Genomic DNA, 18,607 nt, shown 5'->3' with positions numbered 1-18,607 from the left:
TTTTTTTTTAATTTAATTTATTTTTATTTTAATTTTAATTTAATTTTTTTTTTTTTTTTTTTTTTTTTTTTTTTTTTTTTTTCAATAAAAAAAAAAAAAAAGTAATGGGACAAACAGAAAGCCCAAATAAAAATAATAATAATAATAATAATAATTTTAGTGAATATGTTGGTGGAAATATAGATAATAAAAGTCAAAAATATGGAACAATTAACAATAGTAATCAAAAGATAATACCAAATGAATATACACACTTTAATAATAATAATAATACAGATAATAAACAACAATTAAACAATAGTACTGGTGGTGTTACTGGTGGTAGTAGTGGTAGTGGATCAATAAGTAAAAGTACTAGTACCAATGAAATTATAACAATTAATCAATTAGAGAAAAAAGAAGAATACGAACCAGAATTAAATATATTATTTAATACACCAATTGTAATTATTATTATTTTTTATGTCATTTGAGGATTGAGAATGTATTTTAAAATAAATGACTAACTATCTATTTATTTAATTATAGTTTTATCCATTATTAAGTATTGATGATGATGATGATGATGAATTTGATCAAGATCAAAGTGTTGGTAATGGTGATGATATATTAGGAGATGAAGAAAAGTTTATAAAATATTTAAAAAAGAAACATCATATATCAATACCAGAAATGGATCATCGTGGTTATTTAAATTTATGTATAGATATTCAAAATTATTTAAAGAATTCAACAGGTTATATTCATGAGAAACAAAATGAAATCCTTCAAAAAATACGAGATGTTGAAACTAAACAAGCAAAGAAAATCACTAATATTATGCAAATTAAAACTAGTGATGCAACACATGCTCAATTTGGTATTAAAGAAGTAATGGATAAAGTTAAAGGTAATCTCGACAAATCTAAAGAAATCATTCATAAAATTAGTTTTTTAATTGAAAAAATTGAATCTACTTTACCAGAGGATGAAATCAATGAATTAAAAGAAGAAATGAATGCAACCTTTGGTCCATTACAAATGATATAAAAAAAAAAAAATAAAAAAAAAAAATAAAATTGTATTTTTTTTAAAAAAATTATTTATTTTATTTTATTTTATTTTATTTTATTTTATTTTTAAAAATCTAAACTGCAAGGATAATCACCAGTGAAACAAGCAACACAATGTTTTTGATTATTTTCATTAATTTTAATTTTGGTTGTAGTTGGGGATGAAGTTGAAAAACATGGAGTTGAATTAGTTTCAGCTTGTGGTTTAATACCAATATTGACAGATTTCATTAAACCTTCTAGGGTTAGATATTGTAAACTTTCAGCGCCTATATATTCACGAATTTCTTCGACTGTTCTATTGTGACCAATGAGTTGGTCGTATGTTGCCATATCGATACCCATGTGACATGGATGTAAAACTGGTGGAGAGGAGATTCTGACATGAATTTCAGTGGCACCAGCTCCTCTAATCAATTTAATTAAAGCTTTGATAGTGTTTGCTCTAACGATACTGTCATCTACGAGTATCACTTTCTTACCTTGAATATTCTCTGTGAGTGGATTGAATTTCAATTTTATACCTTGTTGACGTAAATGATCGGATGGTTGAATAAAAGTACGATGAATGTAACGATTCTTTGTTAAACCCTCTGTGAATGGGATACCCGATTGTTTGGCATACCCAATGGCAGCGGGTAATGAGGAGTCGGGGACACCTATAACAATGGTGTCATTGTTGGAGCAGGTTTGTGGTGGTGGTGACTCACGAGCCAATGTCTCGCCCATACGTTGACGGACGATATGGATTAGTTGGCCCTCCATTGATGAATCTGGACGTGAGAAATAAACATATTCGAAAACACATAATGCTGGATTATCCGATGGCGAACGGCCAATGAAGGAGGTGATACCATTCTCGTTGATGTGTACGATTTCACCTGGACGAACGTCACGTATAAACTTTGCGCCAATGGTGCCGATGGCACAAGACTCTGAGGTCAACACGTAACGAGTGATGGTCTTGGTTGGGTCGTCCTTGCATGGCACCTCCAACGAGCCCAAGCATAATGGACGCATTCCCAACGAGTCACGCACACCGTAGATACCGTTGGGTGTCATCAAACACAATGCGTAGGCAGCCTCTGCTTTGCTCATGAAATGGGCGATTCTATTCTCCCAATTTGGTTTATGTGGATCGCAACCCTCTGGATTGTTGGATAACAATTGTGTAATTACTTCGACATCACTATCTATAAAGAAACCAACACCCTTTTGCATCAACTCTTTTCTTAAACTCTTTGCAGTGGTGAGGTTACCATTTTGTACAATACCAATTTGACCATGCAATGTTTGCACAATCACTGGTTGTGCATTGACCAATGTACTCTTTCCTGCTGTTGAATAACGTGTATGTCCAATTGCCATCTTACCCTTCAATGGCTTCAAATTAGTTTCATTGAAAACTTGATTCACCAATCCCATACCTGTCTCTACATGTACACTTTGAAATTCATCATAGGTTGCTATACCACATGATTCTTGTCCTCTATGTTGTAATGCTACTAATCCAAAAAATGCAATTCTACTAACATCTAATTCTGGTGCATAAATTGCAAAAACTCCACATTTTTCTTTTGGTTCACTTAATTCTTCTTCTTCTTCAATAAAATTATTATTATTATTTTCCATTTTTTTTTTTTTTTTATTATATTTATTTTATTTTATTTATTATTTATTTGTTTACTTTATTTTAAATTATTATTATTATTTTTATTTTTTGTTTTTTATTTTTGTTTTTATTTTTATTTTTATTTTTTTTTTTTTAATTAAAAATAAAAAAAAAAATTTTTTTGAAAAAAGTGTAAAAATGTAAAGGGGTAAAATGAGATGAAGTGTGATTTAAATTGAGTTTAAAAATTTTACAAAAAAAAAAAATATTCTTTTTTTATAATATATGAAGTAACAGAGAGAGAGAGTATGATAAATGTTAAAAATTGATATTATTATTAATTTTTTTTTTTTTTTTTTTTAATTTTATTTTATGCGATACTAATAAAAAAAAAATTTTAAAAAATAATTATAAAAAACGTTTCGCCAGTTTCGGCATTTATTTTCGTAAATAAACCTTTTCATTTTTTTTTTTTTTTTATTTTTTTTTTTTTTATTTTTTTTTTTTATTTTTCCCGATGACTTGAAATAATTGAGATTTTTTTTTTTTTTTTTTTTTTTTTTTTGGGATTACAAGCAAAAAAAGTTGGGACTTGTTTTTCAAATTAAATTATTAATTAATTTCAAATTAAATTATAATTTCTTTTTTTCTAGGCTTATTTTTTTATTTTTTAAATTATAATTTAATTAATGATTGTAATTGATTTTTTTCATTTAAAAATGCTAAATCAATTAATTGATTAACTGATTCAATATATTCTTTTGGATTTTTTAGGAGGTGTTTACAATGTTCACTTTGGAAAACTTTTTCAATAATGTATAAACTATTTAAAAAATTATTATTATTATTATTATTATTATTATTATTATTATTATTATTATTATTATTATTATTATTATTATTAATAATATTATTATTATTATAATTATTTTCATTGTTATTCTTAAAATCTTTAAATTCTTTCATTCCCGGAATTAATTTAATTTGATCAATAAAATCATAAATTGATAAAATAACGAAATCATTTGGTGAATATATAATTAAATGTGGCCATTTATTTAATGGTGAAATTAATTGGGAATAATAGATCGTTGTCATTTTTTTCCATATATGAAAAAATGATTCTAAAAATAATTTATCAATTTTAGTTTGTACGAAATTTTCATCAATATTAAAAATATTTACACCAGCAGCTAATAATGTACCACATAATGAATCATTTTCATCTAACAATGGTGCACTATCATAAACCACTCCTTTTATTAAACTAAATAAATAATTAAATTCATTTTTTTTTTTCATAGATTCAAGTAATTTTCCTAAAAACATTGATCCAGCTGATAGTACATGAAAACAAATCATTCTTTTGTTGTTTTTATTTTTAAAATAATCTTCTAAATATTTAAAAATAATTAATTCCATTTCTTCATTAAATACACAAGAAGTATCACTTTTTAAAAAAAAAAAAAAAAAAAAAAAATAAAGAATTAGAATTCTTTATTTTAATTTTTCCAATTTATAATATTATTAATTTTTTTTTACATACATTGAATGTGGTAATAAAATAGCATTAAATCCTCTGTCATGCCAAATTTTTGCATAATTTTTTAATACTCTGAGTGTACTTCCTGCATAACCAAGAATAATTGAAATGGGTCCATTTTTAAATTGGGTATCTGGGTTTATTAAATATTCCACTTTTGTTATCATTTTAATTATTTAAAAAAATATAGATAAATAAACTTAATTAAAAAAACTGTTAAAATTATTTTTAATTTTTTTTTTTTTATTTTTTTGTTTTTTTGTGTTTAATTAGTTTTTTTTTTATATTTTTTTAATTAATTTATTTTTTGATGAACCAAGTAAAAATAACCACTCACTCAAATAAATAAATAAATGGAGATAAATACATTAACGTTTTTTAAATTTTTTTATTTTTATTTTTACTTTTTTTTTTACCAAGAAAAATTATAAATCTTTACTTTTAAAAAATTAAAAAAGTAAATTTGCCAATTTATAAACTATAATCATATAAAATCAATAAATTGATTATAGTTTCTATAGAATTTTTTTTTAATTATTTATATATTTTTTTTTTAAAATAAAGAGGTTAAATTAAATTAATTTTTTAAATTTATTTTTTATCTTTTTTCCAATAACATTTATTAAATTAAATAATTTATAAATTATAAATTATTGCTTATAATTTAAAATTTGCTTTTTATTAAATGTATGTAATCAAGTACTTGGTTTATTGAATGCTGATATTCATTTGGATATCTTCAGTTCAATTTTCTAATTTTTAGAAACCCATTTTATTTAACATTTTTTTTAAATAATAAATTAATTGTTTAACCTTTTCAAATAATATTCATTTTTTGTTATTGATAATAACTTTTTTTTAAATGAAAGTCAATATAAAAAAAATTTTATTATCTGTTGAAATCTGAAATATTTTAATCTCTTTTTCTTTCACTTTGAAGATGTCTAATAATTGCATTTATTCTAATATTTTTTATATTTTCAAACCAAATTCATAATTTCTGCTCACAATTTTAACGTTTATTTTTTATTTAATTAGTTTATCATTATTAATATTTTAATAATTTAAAACAGAATAATTTATTTAGCCAAAAAAAAAAAAAAATAATTATAAAAAAAAAAAAAAAAAAAAAATAAACTTAAAATAATAAATTGAAGTGGGGTGTGTAAGGAGAGTTTTTTAAAAAAAAAAACTGATGTCTTGATCAAAAGATATATTTATATTCAAAGTATCCCCCAAAAAAACAAAACAATTTAAATCTGATTTAAATTTATCCAATATGAAATTCTGTGTTTTGTATCTTAAATTATATCTTATTTTTTATTTTATTTCATTCAAAACCAATAAAACCCAATAATTCAATTGTTTAGATTAATAAATAATAAATTAAAAATAAATTTCAAAAAAAATAAAAATAATAATAAAGGGAATTGTTTATATTATTATTATAAATATTATTTGTATTTATTTAATAGATATCATTCAAATATAATAAATAAAAATACTAACTACTAGTAATGAAATTTTTATTAATTTTTATTTTTATTTTTATTTATTAATTATTAATTATTTATTACTATTCTAATTTATTTAAATAAAGTTGAAGAATTTTGTTTAACAATTTGATTATATTGTTCAGCAGTTAAGATTGGTTCATTTTCATTTGCAACTATTGAAACTACGGAAGGATTTGATTGAGCTAGTTTTGAAATTAATTTTTTAATATCATCCAAAGTGACGGAATCAATGAGTTTACAAATTTGTTCAGGTGATTTATAGGAGCCAAAAGATAGGATATGTCTAGCCATATCATCACATTGAACACTTCTCATTTCTAAATTTTGAAGGATTTGTGATTTTTGAGAACGTTTAGCACGTTCCAATTCTTGTTGAGTCATTGATGATCTTAACATTAACAATTCTTGAAGTACCAATTCGATACCGTCTTGAAGAAAACCTGATTGAGTTGTTAAACTAATTCCAAATAAACTAACTTTATTAAAAACGAATAAAAATGCATGACAATTCTTTACCCTATGTGAAGAATAAACTACATTCAAATTCAATCTACTTTGCATACCCTTACCTGGACCACCAGTAGAATAAGAACTGCCACCACCCAACAATGACTGTAATACCAATCCATTAATAATATCTTTATTCTCTGCAACTGTTGATAAACCACTATGTGGGAATGCAATAATCCAAGATGATTCTTTAACTTGTTGTAATTCTAATTGTTCAATTGAAATTTTAGTTTGTTCAATTTCTAAATTTAATAATTCTTCTTCATTATCATTATCATCTATATTTGAATTTTGTGGTTGTGGTTGTTGTTGTTGTTGTTGTTGTTTTAATTTTTGTTGTTTTTCAATTAAAAATTGTAATTGAGATTTTAAATGATTTTTATGAATTAAACCAGCGACACAAGCATCTGTACCACCTTTATAGGTGATAGTACTATCTATTGAATCTTCAGATGGGGTATCTTTTTGAGTGAATGGAATATCACCGAAATATTTATCAACCAATTCGATTACTTGTGAATGTTCAGCACCAGTGACACTGATAACTATATTCTTACCAACATAATATTTTCTTAATGCATCAAATAGTTTCTCACGAGTGATGTTTTGGTATTGTTCAGGTGTTGCAATCACTAAATTGCCTAAACCGGCATCACCAAATGCAACACCCATTAAAATCTCTGTCATTAATTGATCAGATGATGAATTTGTAATCATTTCATAGTTTCTAATACAAACTTCGATTTGCTCCCTAAGCTCCTCCTCTGAATAGGTTGGTGATTTAATTTGGTCTGATAGGATACTCAATACGAATTCTAAATCTTTTCTTAACACTTCCAATGAAACATTAATCATCTCCCTACTTGAGGATGCCATTGCATTCATTGAGATCTCTTCCAACTCTTTAATAATCTCTGAGGTGGAATTGTTTTTTGTTTCTTTAAATGTCATTTTCTCTAATAAATTAAATACACCTCTATCTTGGGGTGACTCATATTTTGTACCTGCATTTATATATAACCCAATTGCACAAACACCTTCATGAGTTTGTTTTGAAACTACTCTAATCCCATTTGGTAATGTTGATATCTCTGCTTTAAACTCTTTTTGATTATTATTTGCTTCATTATCATTACTATAAAGTTTTTCACCAACTAATTTTGGATGTAAAATATTTAATGGTGTAAATGGTGAAACTGTTGTTGATTTAACAATTTCTTCAATTTTATTATTATTATTATTATTTGATGATGTTGTGTATGATAATTTATTATTATTATTATTATTCCCTTTATATGATGATGATGATGATAATATTGATTTATTTTGAACTAAATTTACTTGATTTTTATTATTATTATTGTTATTATTTGTAAAAGATGAATAATTATGATTTTTAATACTCTTTGTATTATTACTATTTACTATTATAGATGGGCTATTTTGATTTACATTTAAAATTTTAATATTTCCCACATTTAATTTTTTAAAAATTGAGGGGACTTTTAAAAAAATAATATTCATTTTATTTTATTTATTTATTTTTTTTTTTTTTTTTATGTGACAATCACAATTTAATTTTTTTTTTTTTTTTTTTTGCAAATAAAATTGGGATCTGCCAAAAAAAAAAAAAAAAAAAAAATTGAATTTCTTTTTTTAATTAATAAAAAAAAAAAAAATTTTAAAAAAAAAAAAAGTGAAACTTTGGAAAAAACGAAAATCGCTATTGTGATTAATTTTTATTTTTTTTTTTTTTATTTTTATTTTTTTATTTTTTTTTTTTCCAAAGAATAATGATTGAAAGATAAAAATATTATTATTACTATTCACTTCTTGAAATTTCGATCTTCTTTAATTTTTTTTATTAATATTTTTTTTTTTTTCTTTATAAAAAAAAATTAAATTAAAAATAATTTTTTTTAAAAAATGTGTGTGTGTGATTTAAACAATAAGGGGAGCTGCAGAAATAAAAGTAAATAAAAAAAAATAAAAGTAAAAAAAAAAAAAAAAAAGGAGTTATAAACTCACCTACGCCGCATAAAATATTACTTTTCACCACTTTAATGCTAAATTTTTAAATCCGGCCAACCCTGTAAACAATAACTTTTTTTGTATTAGTATTTTAACTTTTTATCCAAAACATTTCCATAGTATTATCCAAAACAAAGATTATTCCTATTGATAAAAAAAAAAAAAAAAAAAAAAAACAATTTAAAAATTAAAAATTAAAAAATTAAAAACAAAAAACGTTTAAAAATAAATAATTAAAAATCGACGTCCACATCTATTGTTTTATTTAAAAAAAATAAAAATATAATGAAATCTCAAAATAATAATATTGAAAACCAAAATGATAAAAAAAAAAAATATTCATATATTAAAAGATTTATAAATTATTATTATCGTGATGAAGCATATCAAAGATCAGAAAAACAAATTGAAAATGAAAAATTCATTTTATTTTCAATTCCATTCAATAGATGGATACTATTTCCAAGTTCATTACTCGTACAAATTTGTCTTGGTGCATTTTATGGTTGGTCAATTTTCAATAAACCAATTGATACTTATATTTATAATGACCCTATAAAAGGAAAAGCACCAATTACTTATTATATAACTAGTATGTAAAAAATTAATTTAAAAAAAAAAAAAAAAAAAAAAAAAATTAAATAAATTATTAATAAATATTTATTAATTTAATAATAAAAAGTGAGTATTTTTGGTATAACATTATTATTTGTTGGACCATGGTTAGAAAGAAATGGACCAAAAAAAGGACTTTTAGTTGGTGGTATATTTTATAGTTTTGCTCATTTTTTTGCAGCAATTGGAGTTTATACTAAACAAATTGTTATAGTTTATATTGGATATGGTATTTGTTCTGGAATTGGTAATTCATTCACTTATTTATCACCAGTTTCAACATTACAAAAATGGTTTCCAGATCATAGAGGATTAGCATCAGGTGTTAGTGTTTGTGGTTTAAGTATGGGTGGTATTATCTTTTCTCAATGCTTAACACCAATGCTTAAAAAATTCAATATTGTCATTACTTTTATAATTTTAGGTTGTATATTCCTTTTTATAATACTTTTACAAGCTTTAATATTTAGATTACCACCACCACCAAATTATAATATTAATAATAATAATAATAATAATAATAATAATAATAATAATAATAATAATAATAATAATAATAATAATAATAATAATAATAATAATAATAATAATAATAATAATAATAATAATAATAATATTAATAATACAGAAACAAACCAAGAAGAAGAAGAAGAAAATAAAGAAAATAATATTGAAATTTTAAAAGAACCAGATTTAAATAAAATGACAATTATTGAATCAATAACTAGTTATGAATTTAGAATATTATATATTATGTTTTTTGCAAATGGTGTATGTAGTAATATAATTAGTTCAAGACTTGCAGATTTTGTTCAAGATATATTTTATAAGGATGTAAAAACAGCATCTATGGTGGTTTCAGTTACTAGTGTATTTAATTTTTTAGGTAGAATTTTATTTCCAATAATTTCTGAAAAAATTGGTAGAAGAGAATCATTTAATATCATATTAACTATACTGTTTATAATATTTTGGTTAATTACAAAGATTATAAGTGAGCATAGTTTTGGTGGATTCATATCACTGATTTGGGTATACTCGTTTATGTATGGTGGTGGGTTTGGTGTTGTACCTGCATTTTTAACAGACTTGTTTGGTACAAAGAATATTAGTACTTGTCATGCTTTAATTTTAACATCTTGGAATCTGTCTGGAGTTTGTGGGGGTTTCATTTTCACTGGAATCTACGATACTTTAAGAAACCAGTATCATTATAAAGTTGATAATCCAATTTTATATAATATTAATTTTTATTGGGTTTCATGTGTAATCATGGTAGGTTGGGTCTGTTCATTTTTCATACCTGTAAAAATAAAATATAGACTCTATCCACCAATACCAAATCAATTATTACAATTCACAATATTTAATAGAATTTTCAGAATAATTAAAAATAAAAAAAATCCATTTCAATTGGTTTCAAAAGAAAAAGAAAATGAAGAATGGAATAATTATTTAATAAATTATAATAAATCATTAAATTTAGAAAATAATAATGATAATAATAATAATAATAATAATAATAATAATAATAATAATAATAATAATAATAATAACAATATTAATACTCCAACTTCATCCTCCTCAAATTCTAATAATAAAATTATATAAAATATTTATTAGAAACAAAAAAAAAAATTACTAAATTTAAATCTTATTTTAAAATAATTTATTTAATAAATCTTTAAATTTAGAAAATGATAGTTATAATAACCATATTAATACTCCAACTTCATATTAAAATTCTAATAATAAAAAAAAAAAAAAAAAAAAAAAAGTTATATAAATTTAAATTTTATTTTAAAATAATTTATTTAATACCCAGGTTATAAAATAAAAATAAAATAAAATAAAATAAAAAATAGAAAAATAAAAAAAAAAATAAAAAAAATAATACCGAATATAAAAAATTAGTAAACCACAAAAAATTCTTTTTTTTAGTAAAAACTTTTTTTTTTAATTTATTTTTATTTTATTTAATTTAATTTTTGTAAATCTTGTGGTTTTACAAAAAAAAAATAAAAAAAATAAAAAAAATAATAAAAAAGTTTTTACTATAAAAAAAAATAAAAAAATAAAAAAATAAAAAAATAAAAAAAAAAAAATAAAAAAAATAAAATTAATTCCAAGGATAAAAAATTAGTAAACCACAAAAAATTCTTTTTTTAGAAATTTTAAATTTAAAAAAACAAAAAAAAAAAATTAAATTTTTATTTTACCAAAATTGGATAATTAATGATCTTGATATTTTTTTTTCAAATCTAAAAGTATTGTATAAAATGTAAAATTTTGTTTTGTCATTCATTTTCAAAAATTAAAAAAATTAAACAATTTTATATAATTTATAAATAATATATTATTATCTATATTAAATAAAATTAAATAAAAAATAAAATATACCAACACTTTAAATAATAATATTATCTTTATAAAATTACAAAACTTATATAATACTTTTAAAAAAAAAAAAAAAAAAAAAAAAAAAAAACCAAATTATGGAATCAGTTAAAAATAGAATTTATAAAACTCAAGAACATGTTCATCATCAGGATCATTCAGTTCAAGATGGTAATCATCCAAAATCATTAAAATCAGAGAGTAAAATAATTAGATCCGATTATCAATTATTGGCAGACCATTCTGAATCATGGATGGATTCAGTTCAAGATATGCAAACCAAATGGGAGGTATTAGCCAATACCATTAACAGTTTCGGTGGTGGTCTCTATATTGATAATTCAAGAATTCATGAATTATCCGAAGGTTTCCATAGACTTCAAAATCTTATGTTTCCAATTCTCAAAACCACTAAAATTGGAATTCATGATAATGCTGAAATCATCTCTCATCATTCTGTTGAAAAATTAAAGAAACAAAACCACCAAATGGAAAACAATAGAGTTCGTGCCGATCATGCTACTCATAAATTGGATAAATATAGATCAAAATCTAAAACCAATCCAACAACTTTAAAAAAGGTAATTAAAATTAATTTTTTGTAAAAATAATTATTTTAAAAAACTAATTATAATAATAATTATTAATAAATCTATTTTTTTTTTTTTTTTAATTTTATAGAAAGAAGCTGTTGCTGAAAAAGCTACAATTATCTATGATGATAGTTATCGTAAATATCAACATGATATTAGAGATTTGGAATTCAAGAGTGTCGATAATCTTCATTTCTCAAGACAATTGTTATTTGATTTACAAAGTTTCTTTAATCATGGTTATGAAGTAGTTCATAGTTTTAGATTAAGTTTGGACCAAAAACCAGTTAAAGAAAAATTACATTCAAGATTTGGTTTAATTGATCAATCTGTATGTTTGTTTTATTATTACTTTTTTTTAAAAAAAAAAAAAAAAAAAAAAAAACACATTATTAATTTTTTTTTTTTTTTTTTTTTTTTAAAAATTTTTTTTAAAAATAGTTACCACCAACTTATGAAAAATATCATTCAAATTGGATTCCAAAAGATCATAATTATCCAGTACCACATGGTTCAATTATTTTTGATGAAAAAGATGATGCATCATCTAATGATGATAAAGAAAGTGAACAAACCATTGAAGAAACTACAACAACAACTACCACAACAACTTATGAAGTTCCAAAAGGTACAAAAATTGATGATTTAAAAATGGATGAAGGTACATCATCATCTTTCAAGAGATTAAGTGTTAGTGAAACTAATAGTCCAATTCAACAAAAGTCAACTTATGTCTCTAGTAACACAACCAATGCTGGTGATTTATCAACTTCAACTTCAACATCAACTACTTTTTATGAAAACCCTCAAACTCAACCTGCTGAAAAGAATATAATCATTCCAACAATTATTAAAGAAACATCAGCACCATCATCTTCAACTTCAACAACCATCTCTCCAAAGATTGTTAGTGAATATGTTTACCAAAGTGAAAATTCAAAACTCCCTTCAGAATAAAGGAATTAAATGAAATCCATTCATCCCCTCTCACACACAAACATACAACACATACTTTAACAAATTTTAATTTATTAATAAAAAAAATTTCCAGATTTTAAAAATATCTCACCCCCTTCCAAACACCTCTTTTTTTTTTTTTTTTTTTTTTTTTTTTTTTTTTTTTTTTTTTTTTTTTTTTTTTTTTTTTTTTTTTTTTAATTTCAATTTTTGTTTTTCTTTTTTTTTTAATTTCATTTAATTTTTTTTTTTTTCCAATTCACAATTTATTTTGTTTAAAAAAAAAAAAATCTTTATTTTTTTTTTTTTTTTTTTTTTTAATTTCATTTTACAATAATTCTACCAACAGACACATTTTTTAAAATAATTAATTAAATAAATAATTAAATAAATAAATAATAAATAATTTTAAATTTTAAATAAAAAAGTAATAATAATTATAATAATAATTATAATAATAATTCTTATAATAATAATAATAATATAAATTATTTTAATAAGCATAATTTAAAAAAAAAAAAATAAAATAAAAAAAAACCAATATAAAAATAATTTAAATAATGAATAAAGATGAAGAATTTTTAGAAGAACATCATTATAAAGATGATGATGCAATTGAAGGAGAAGAGGAACAAGGAGAAGAAGAAGAATCTGATTTAGATGATGATATGTATAATATAGATGGTGAAACTAATGATGATGATGATGATGATGAAGCAGAAGATGAAGAAAGTAGTGAAGATGAAAAACAAAATCAAAAGTTTCTTTATAAAAAGAAACGAAATTTAACAAAAAGTTCAAGTAATGGTGAATTCAAAATCATACCATATAGTACATTAAAAGGTAATACTCCAACCAAAGGTATCTTAAAGAATAAATCACAACCACCACCAAAAAAGAATAGGATAGTTTGGGATGAAGAAAATTTAACAATTAATGATATGAATAAATCTTCAACAATGAAAATTGATGAACCAAAAACACCTTATCATTATTATGAATCTGAAGAAGAAACAGGTAAATTATTAATAATTTATAAATTTTATTTACTCTCTCTCTCTCTTTAATATTAATTGTTGTTCTCTTTTTTTTTTTTATTATTATTATTTATTATTATTAGACGAAAGTAAAAAATATTTAGAAAATAAATTTTTAGAACTTCAAAATGCTTTAGATAAACAACAAGAAAAGAGTGAATGGGATTCAGATAATGATGAACAACAACAAGAAAAAGAAAAAGAAAAAGATAAAAAGAAAAAGAAAAAGAATTTAAAAATTCATATGAGAAGTGACAGCGATGATAATGATGATAATGAAGATGAAGATGAAGATGAAACTGAAGAAAAGAAAGAAAATAAAAAGAAATTCGATAATTTAAGAAAAGCACATTATAATGAATTTAAAGTTGTTAGAGATTTAAATGCAAATTTATCAGATGACGAACAATAATAATAATAATAATAATAATAATAACTATAGTAATAATAGAATTAATAAATCACATCTTTAATATACATATATTTCCTTTCAAAAAAAAAAAAAAAAAAAAAAAAAAAAAAAAACATATTCAAATAAAATAATTGTATAATATTATAAAAAAAAAAAGAAAAACAATTTTAAATTTTTGATTTTAAAATTTTATATTTTATATACATATATATATATATATATATATAAAATTTATAAATTTTTTATTTTATTTTATTTTTAATATATTAATATATTAAACTATAAAAATGTCACCTTTTTTTGAAGTTATTTTTAAATTATTTGGTATGGTTGGTAATAACCATAAAAAAGATAAATTTCCAAATACAATTGAGAAATTTGAAATTATTGAACCTTTATCATACTTTTTATATAAATTTAAATAATTTGGTTGTTGATATTTTCTTTTTTTATCTTCATGTTCAATCGTTGTTAAACCTTTACTAATTAATGCTATTTGAGTCCAAAGCAATGCCATTATTGAAATACCAGCTATAATTAAAATAATAATTAAAATTCCTAATAAAAATAAATGTAATAAATCAAAACTTGGTAATGTTTTTTCCTATTTTATAAAATAATAATAATAATAAATTAAGTTAATAAATTATAATTTCTAAATTAATCCTAATATATTATTATTATTATTATAATTATTATTATAATAATAATTATTATAATAATAATTACCATTGTATATTTTGTTACTAATTCAATTGATCTTTTAATTAATAAAGTAAAGAAATAAATAATTGATATTGAAGTATAGAATAAAAAGAGTACAAAATATTTTTGATTAAATAAACCAATACAATTTTGTAACCATTGACAATGATGATCCATTCTTAGTACACATCTATTACAATATCTACAATGATGAGCTCGTTCTGGTTTTTGATGATTACATTTGTTACACCATTTCTTATGATCATTTGAATCGGTTGAAGAGATTGGATGTAATAGATAGTATGATGGTGATATGGTGTCTTTGAAACTACCAGGATCAGTAGTTGAACATAAATAATAATTACATAACATTTGAATCACCAATGCCATAGATATGAAACTATGAATTTTACCCTTTCTTTCTGTTTCATAATTAACTGTCCATGGAAATATTGCAAAATTCAATATATAAATATATGGTACTAATATTAAAAATATTACAATTGACCTAAATCCAATTCTACCAAATGAAATAGTTTTATTATTAAAAATCGTTGTATTCTTTATTATTGTTGTTGTTGTTGTTGTTTGTTCAGTTTTATTATTACTATTATTATTATTATCGTTATTATTTAATATTGGTATCGCTATTTGTGAATTTATTGTTGGTATTGTAATTTTATTATTTTTTATTAAACTTTCTTGTTCGTCATCATCATCATCATCAAAATCATTCATTAAAGGTATAAATATTCCAGATGGATTTAAATTTATTACCATTTTCTTCGGGTTATTATGGTTATTGTTATTATTATTATTATTATTATTATTGCGATTATGGTTGTTGTTATTATTTTTGTTGATAATTTGATTATTATTTAAATCATTATCGTCTATATATATACTTGTGTGATATCCTTTGGGAGTTAAGATATCATTATTATTTATATCATTATAGTCAATATTAGTTTTATTGTTACTGCTGCTACTACTATTACTACTACCACTACTATTACTATTGTTGTATAGGTTCATTTAAAAATGAATAGGGTAAAATTAAAAAAAAAAAGGCAAATTATTGTTTTTTTTTATTTTATTTTATTTTATTTTATTTTATTTTATTTTATTTTGTTATATAGTATATTTTTATAAATTATTATCGATTTGTTTTTTAATTAAAAAAGAAAATATATATTTTATTTTAATGTGTAAATTAATTATGTTTATTGTTTTTTTATATGTATAAAAATTAAAATGGATAAAAAAAATAAATATTGCTAATAAATTGTTTAAAAATAAATAATAATATTATTATTTTAATGGATGGAAAAAAAAAAAAAAGATAGATGGTTTAAAAATAAAAAATTTTGTTTTTTGTTTTTTGTTTTTTTTTTTAAAGGTGGTTTATTGTTGTGATTGGGGAAATGTGGTTTTGAAAAAAAAAAAAAAAAAAAAAAAAAAAAAAATTAAAATAAATAAATAAATAAATAAAATAAATAAGTAAAATTAAAATTGTGAATGTGATAACGTATTAATAAAAAAAAAAAAAAAAAAACCTATCTAATTTCTTTTTTTTTTTTTTAATTTTTTTTTTTTTTTTTTTTTTTCTTTTTTCAAGTAGGTTGCAAAAAAAAAATAAAAAAAAAAAATAAAAAAAATAATAAAAAAAATAAAAAAAATATATTTTTTTTTTAAATTAAAAAAAAGAAAACACACTCACAAAGAAGTTACGTTTAACAACACAAAAAAAAAACACAAAAGAACACGAGAAGGAAGTTTTTTTTTTTTTTAAGAATACAAAAAAACAATAATAATAATAATAATAATAAATAAAATTAACAAATAAAAAAAAAATAAAAAATGGCAGCAAGATTAATGAAAGAATATAAAGTCTTACAAAATGAAGAATTTGAAGACATTTTATTATATCCAAGAGATGAAAGTGATTTATATAGATGGGTAGCAATTATAAAGGGACCACCAGATACACCATATGAAAATGGTAAATTTGAATTAGATATATCAGTTCCTACAAACTATCCATTACAACCTCCAACTATTAAATTTGTTACAAAAATTTTTCATCCAAATATTCATTTTAAGGTAAATCTCAATCTCTATAAATAAAGAAATAAATAAAAATAATAAAAGAATAATAATATCTAACACACACACTTTTTTTTTAAAAAAATAATATATATATTTAGACTGGTGAAATTTGTTTAGATTTATTAAAAACATCATGGTCAGCAATTTATACCCTTCAGTCAGTTTGTAGATCAATTATAGCATTATTATCATTACCAGAGGCTGATAGCCCTTTAAATTGTGACGCAGGTAATTTAATTAGAAATGGTGATGTTAAAGGTCATGACTCATTAGCTAGAATGTACACAAGATTATATGGTTGTTAAAAAAAAACTCACCAAATTTGACTATATCATAAAAAGTAAAAAAAAAAAAAAAAAAAAAAGAAATGGAAAGATCTAAATTTTTAAGATGCACACAAAAAAAAAAACAAAAAACGAAAAACGAAAAATGAATTTAATAATGACACCAAAAAAAAAAGGGATTTTTTAATATTCAATAAAAATAAAAAAATTGTAAATACTGTTTTCTCATATTTTCATTTTCTAGAGGAGAGAGAGAAAGAGCATTGTCGCTCATATTTTTTTTTTTTTTTTTTATTTTTTTTTTTGAATTTTTTTGAATTTTTTAATTTTTTTTTTTTTTTTTTTTTTCAATCACAATTTGAATCATACATTTACATAATATAAAAAAATGGTTGGATATAGACAAAAATGGGTACAAGATTTACCACCAGCTGGAGGTTTCCCAAAATTAAAATATGCTAGAACTTCAACTTCACCAATTCCAGGTGCCTACATTTTCGCAGGTGTCTTTTCAATTATGGCTGTTGGTACTTACATTTTCTTTTCAGATAAAGTTGAAAGAAAGTAAGAATAAAATAATAACAATAATAAATAATAAATAATAATAATATTTAAATTCTTTTTTTTATAATTGCTACATATGATCATATGTCTAACTCTTTGTTTTATTATTTTTTGCAAATTTAGCGCAAGAGAAGAAGAAGAAAAGAGAAGATTATCAATGATTTTACCAATTTTACAAGCAGAGAATGATATTAAGTAAGATTATAGATTTTTATATTTATTTATTATTTATTCAGAAATTTTCCCAACAAATAATATATAGGAGGAGGAGGAGGAGGAGGAGGAGAACCATATGGTAAATTAGTTTAGTTATTAACAAATAATTACTACTATATTATTATAATTATTATTATTATAGTTTCCTTGCATCACCACATCAAAATGTATACTTTACAAGATGGATGCCACCACAAACTGGAAAGAGAGCTGCCGCACTTCTCAGAGACCTTTAAAATAATAGTAAAAAGAAAAAAACATTTATATATATATAATAAACCTTAGTAATATTAGAAAATAATAAAAAAAAAAAAAACAAGAAACAACAAAAACAACAAAAACAAAAAACAAAAACAAAAAATAAAAAAAAACTCGTACATATTAAAAAAAAAAAAAAAAACAAAACTGGTGTTCCAAAATGATGGGAATATCTTAATTTATGCTTGGGTCAAA

General features: G+C 21.4%; 10 protein-coding genes across 10 annotated transcripts; 6 read left to right on the top strand and 4 right to left on the bottom strand.

The window, feature by feature from the left end:
• Window positions 1-104: 104 nt before the first annotated feature.
• Window positions 105-1,029, top strand: DDB_G0274323 (hypothetical protein; the record flags this gene model as incomplete). The annotated part of the gene is made up of 2 exons (XM_638856.1): window positions 105-443; window positions 529-1,029. The coding sequence occupies 2 exons, from the start codon at window positions 105-107 to the stop codon at window positions 1,027-1,029; spliced, it is 840 nt and encodes a 279-aa protein (XP_643948.1).
• An 89-nt stretch (window positions 1,030-1,118) lies between these two features.
• Window positions 1,119-2,684, bottom strand: purF (phosphoribosylpyrophosphate amidotransferase; the record flags this gene model as incomplete). The annotated part of the gene is made up of 1 exon (XM_638855.1): window positions 1,119-2,684. One exon carries the CDS (start codon window positions 2,682-2,684, stop codon window positions 1,119-1,121), a length of 1,566 nt encoding a protein of 521 aa, XP_643947.1.
• A 655-nt stretch (window positions 2,685-3,339) lies between these two features.
• On the bottom strand, window positions 3,340-4,374 carry DDB_G0274319 (hypothetical protein; the record flags this gene model as incomplete). The annotated part of the gene is made up of 2 exons (XM_638854.1): window positions 3,340-4,114; window positions 4,211-4,374. The coding sequence occupies 2 exons, from the start codon at window positions 4,372-4,374 to the stop codon at window positions 3,340-3,342; spliced, it is 939 nt and encodes a 312-aa protein (XP_643946.1).
• Window positions 4,375-5,793: 1,419 nt separating this feature from the next.
• Window positions 5,794-7,758, bottom strand: mppA (mitochondrial processing peptidase alpha subunit; the record flags this gene model as incomplete). Its single annotated transcript, XM_001134603.1, has 1 exon — window positions 5,794-7,758. One exon carries the CDS (start codon window positions 7,756-7,758, stop codon window positions 5,794-5,796), a length of 1,965 nt encoding a protein of 654 aa, XP_001134603.1.
• A 792-nt stretch (window positions 7,759-8,550) lies between these two features.
• Window positions 8,551-10,491, top strand: DDB_G0274807 (hypothetical protein; the record flags this gene model as incomplete). The annotated part of the gene is made up of 2 exons (XM_638852.1): window positions 8,551-8,857; window positions 8,948-10,491. 2 exons carry the CDS (start codon window positions 8,551-8,553, stop codon window positions 10,489-10,491), a joined length of 1,851 nt encoding a protein of 616 aa, XP_643944.1.
• Window positions 10,492-11,375: 884 nt separating this feature from the next.
• On the top strand, window positions 11,376-12,827 carry DDB_G0274317 (hypothetical protein; the record flags this gene model as incomplete). Its single annotated transcript, XM_638851.1, has 3 exons — window positions 11,376-11,858; window positions 11,959-12,201; window positions 12,312-12,827. The coding sequence occupies 3 exons, from the start codon at window positions 11,376-11,378 to the stop codon at window positions 12,825-12,827; spliced, it is 1,242 nt and encodes a 413-aa protein (XP_643943.1).
• A 560-nt stretch (window positions 12,828-13,387) lies between these two features.
• Window positions 13,388-14,276, top strand: dpiA (protein phosphatase inhibitor 2; the record flags this gene model as incomplete). Its single annotated transcript, XM_638850.1, has 2 exons — window positions 13,388-13,844; window positions 13,948-14,276. 2 exons carry the CDS (start codon window positions 13,388-13,390, stop codon window positions 14,274-14,276), a joined length of 786 nt encoding a protein of 261 aa, XP_643942.1.
• Window positions 14,277-14,550: 274 nt separating this feature from the next.
• On the bottom strand, window positions 14,551-16,016 carry DDB_G0274739 (hypothetical protein; the record flags this gene model as incomplete). Its single annotated transcript, XM_638849.1, has 2 exons — window positions 14,551-14,880; window positions 15,006-16,016. The coding sequence occupies 2 exons, from the start codon at window positions 16,014-16,016 to the stop codon at window positions 14,551-14,553; spliced, it is 1,341 nt and encodes a 446-aa protein (XP_643941.1).
• An 825-nt stretch (window positions 16,017-16,841) lies between these two features.
• On the top strand, window positions 16,842-17,395 carry pex4 (peroxin 4; the record flags this gene model as incomplete). The annotated part of the gene is made up of 2 exons (XM_638848.1): window positions 16,842-17,084; window positions 17,189-17,395. The coding sequence occupies 2 exons, from the start codon at window positions 16,842-16,844 to the stop codon at window positions 17,393-17,395; spliced, it is 450 nt and encodes a 149-aa protein (XP_643940.1).
• Window positions 17,396-17,762: 367 nt separating this feature from the next.
• On the top strand, window positions 17,763-18,390 carry DDB_G0274311 (GRIM-19 domain-containing protein; the record flags this gene model as incomplete). Its single annotated transcript, XM_638847.1, has 3 exons — window positions 17,763-17,938; window positions 18,062-18,133; window positions 18,297-18,390. The coding sequence occupies 3 exons, from the start codon at window positions 17,763-17,765 to the stop codon at window positions 18,388-18,390; spliced, it is 342 nt and encodes a 113-aa protein (XP_643939.1).
• Between the last annotated feature and the right edge of the window lie 217 nt (window positions 18,391-18,607).

This window comes from Dictyostelium discoideum (genome assembly GCF_000004695.1).
Source record: "Dictyostelium discoideum AX4 chromosome 2 chromosome, whole genome shotgun sequence".
Lineage (NCBI taxonomy): Eukaryota > Evosea > Eumycetozoa > Dictyosteliales > Dictyosteliaceae > Dictyostelium > Dictyostelium discoideum.
Note: the sequence above shows the minus strand (reverse complement) of the source record. Positions and strands in the feature narration are given on the sequence as shown.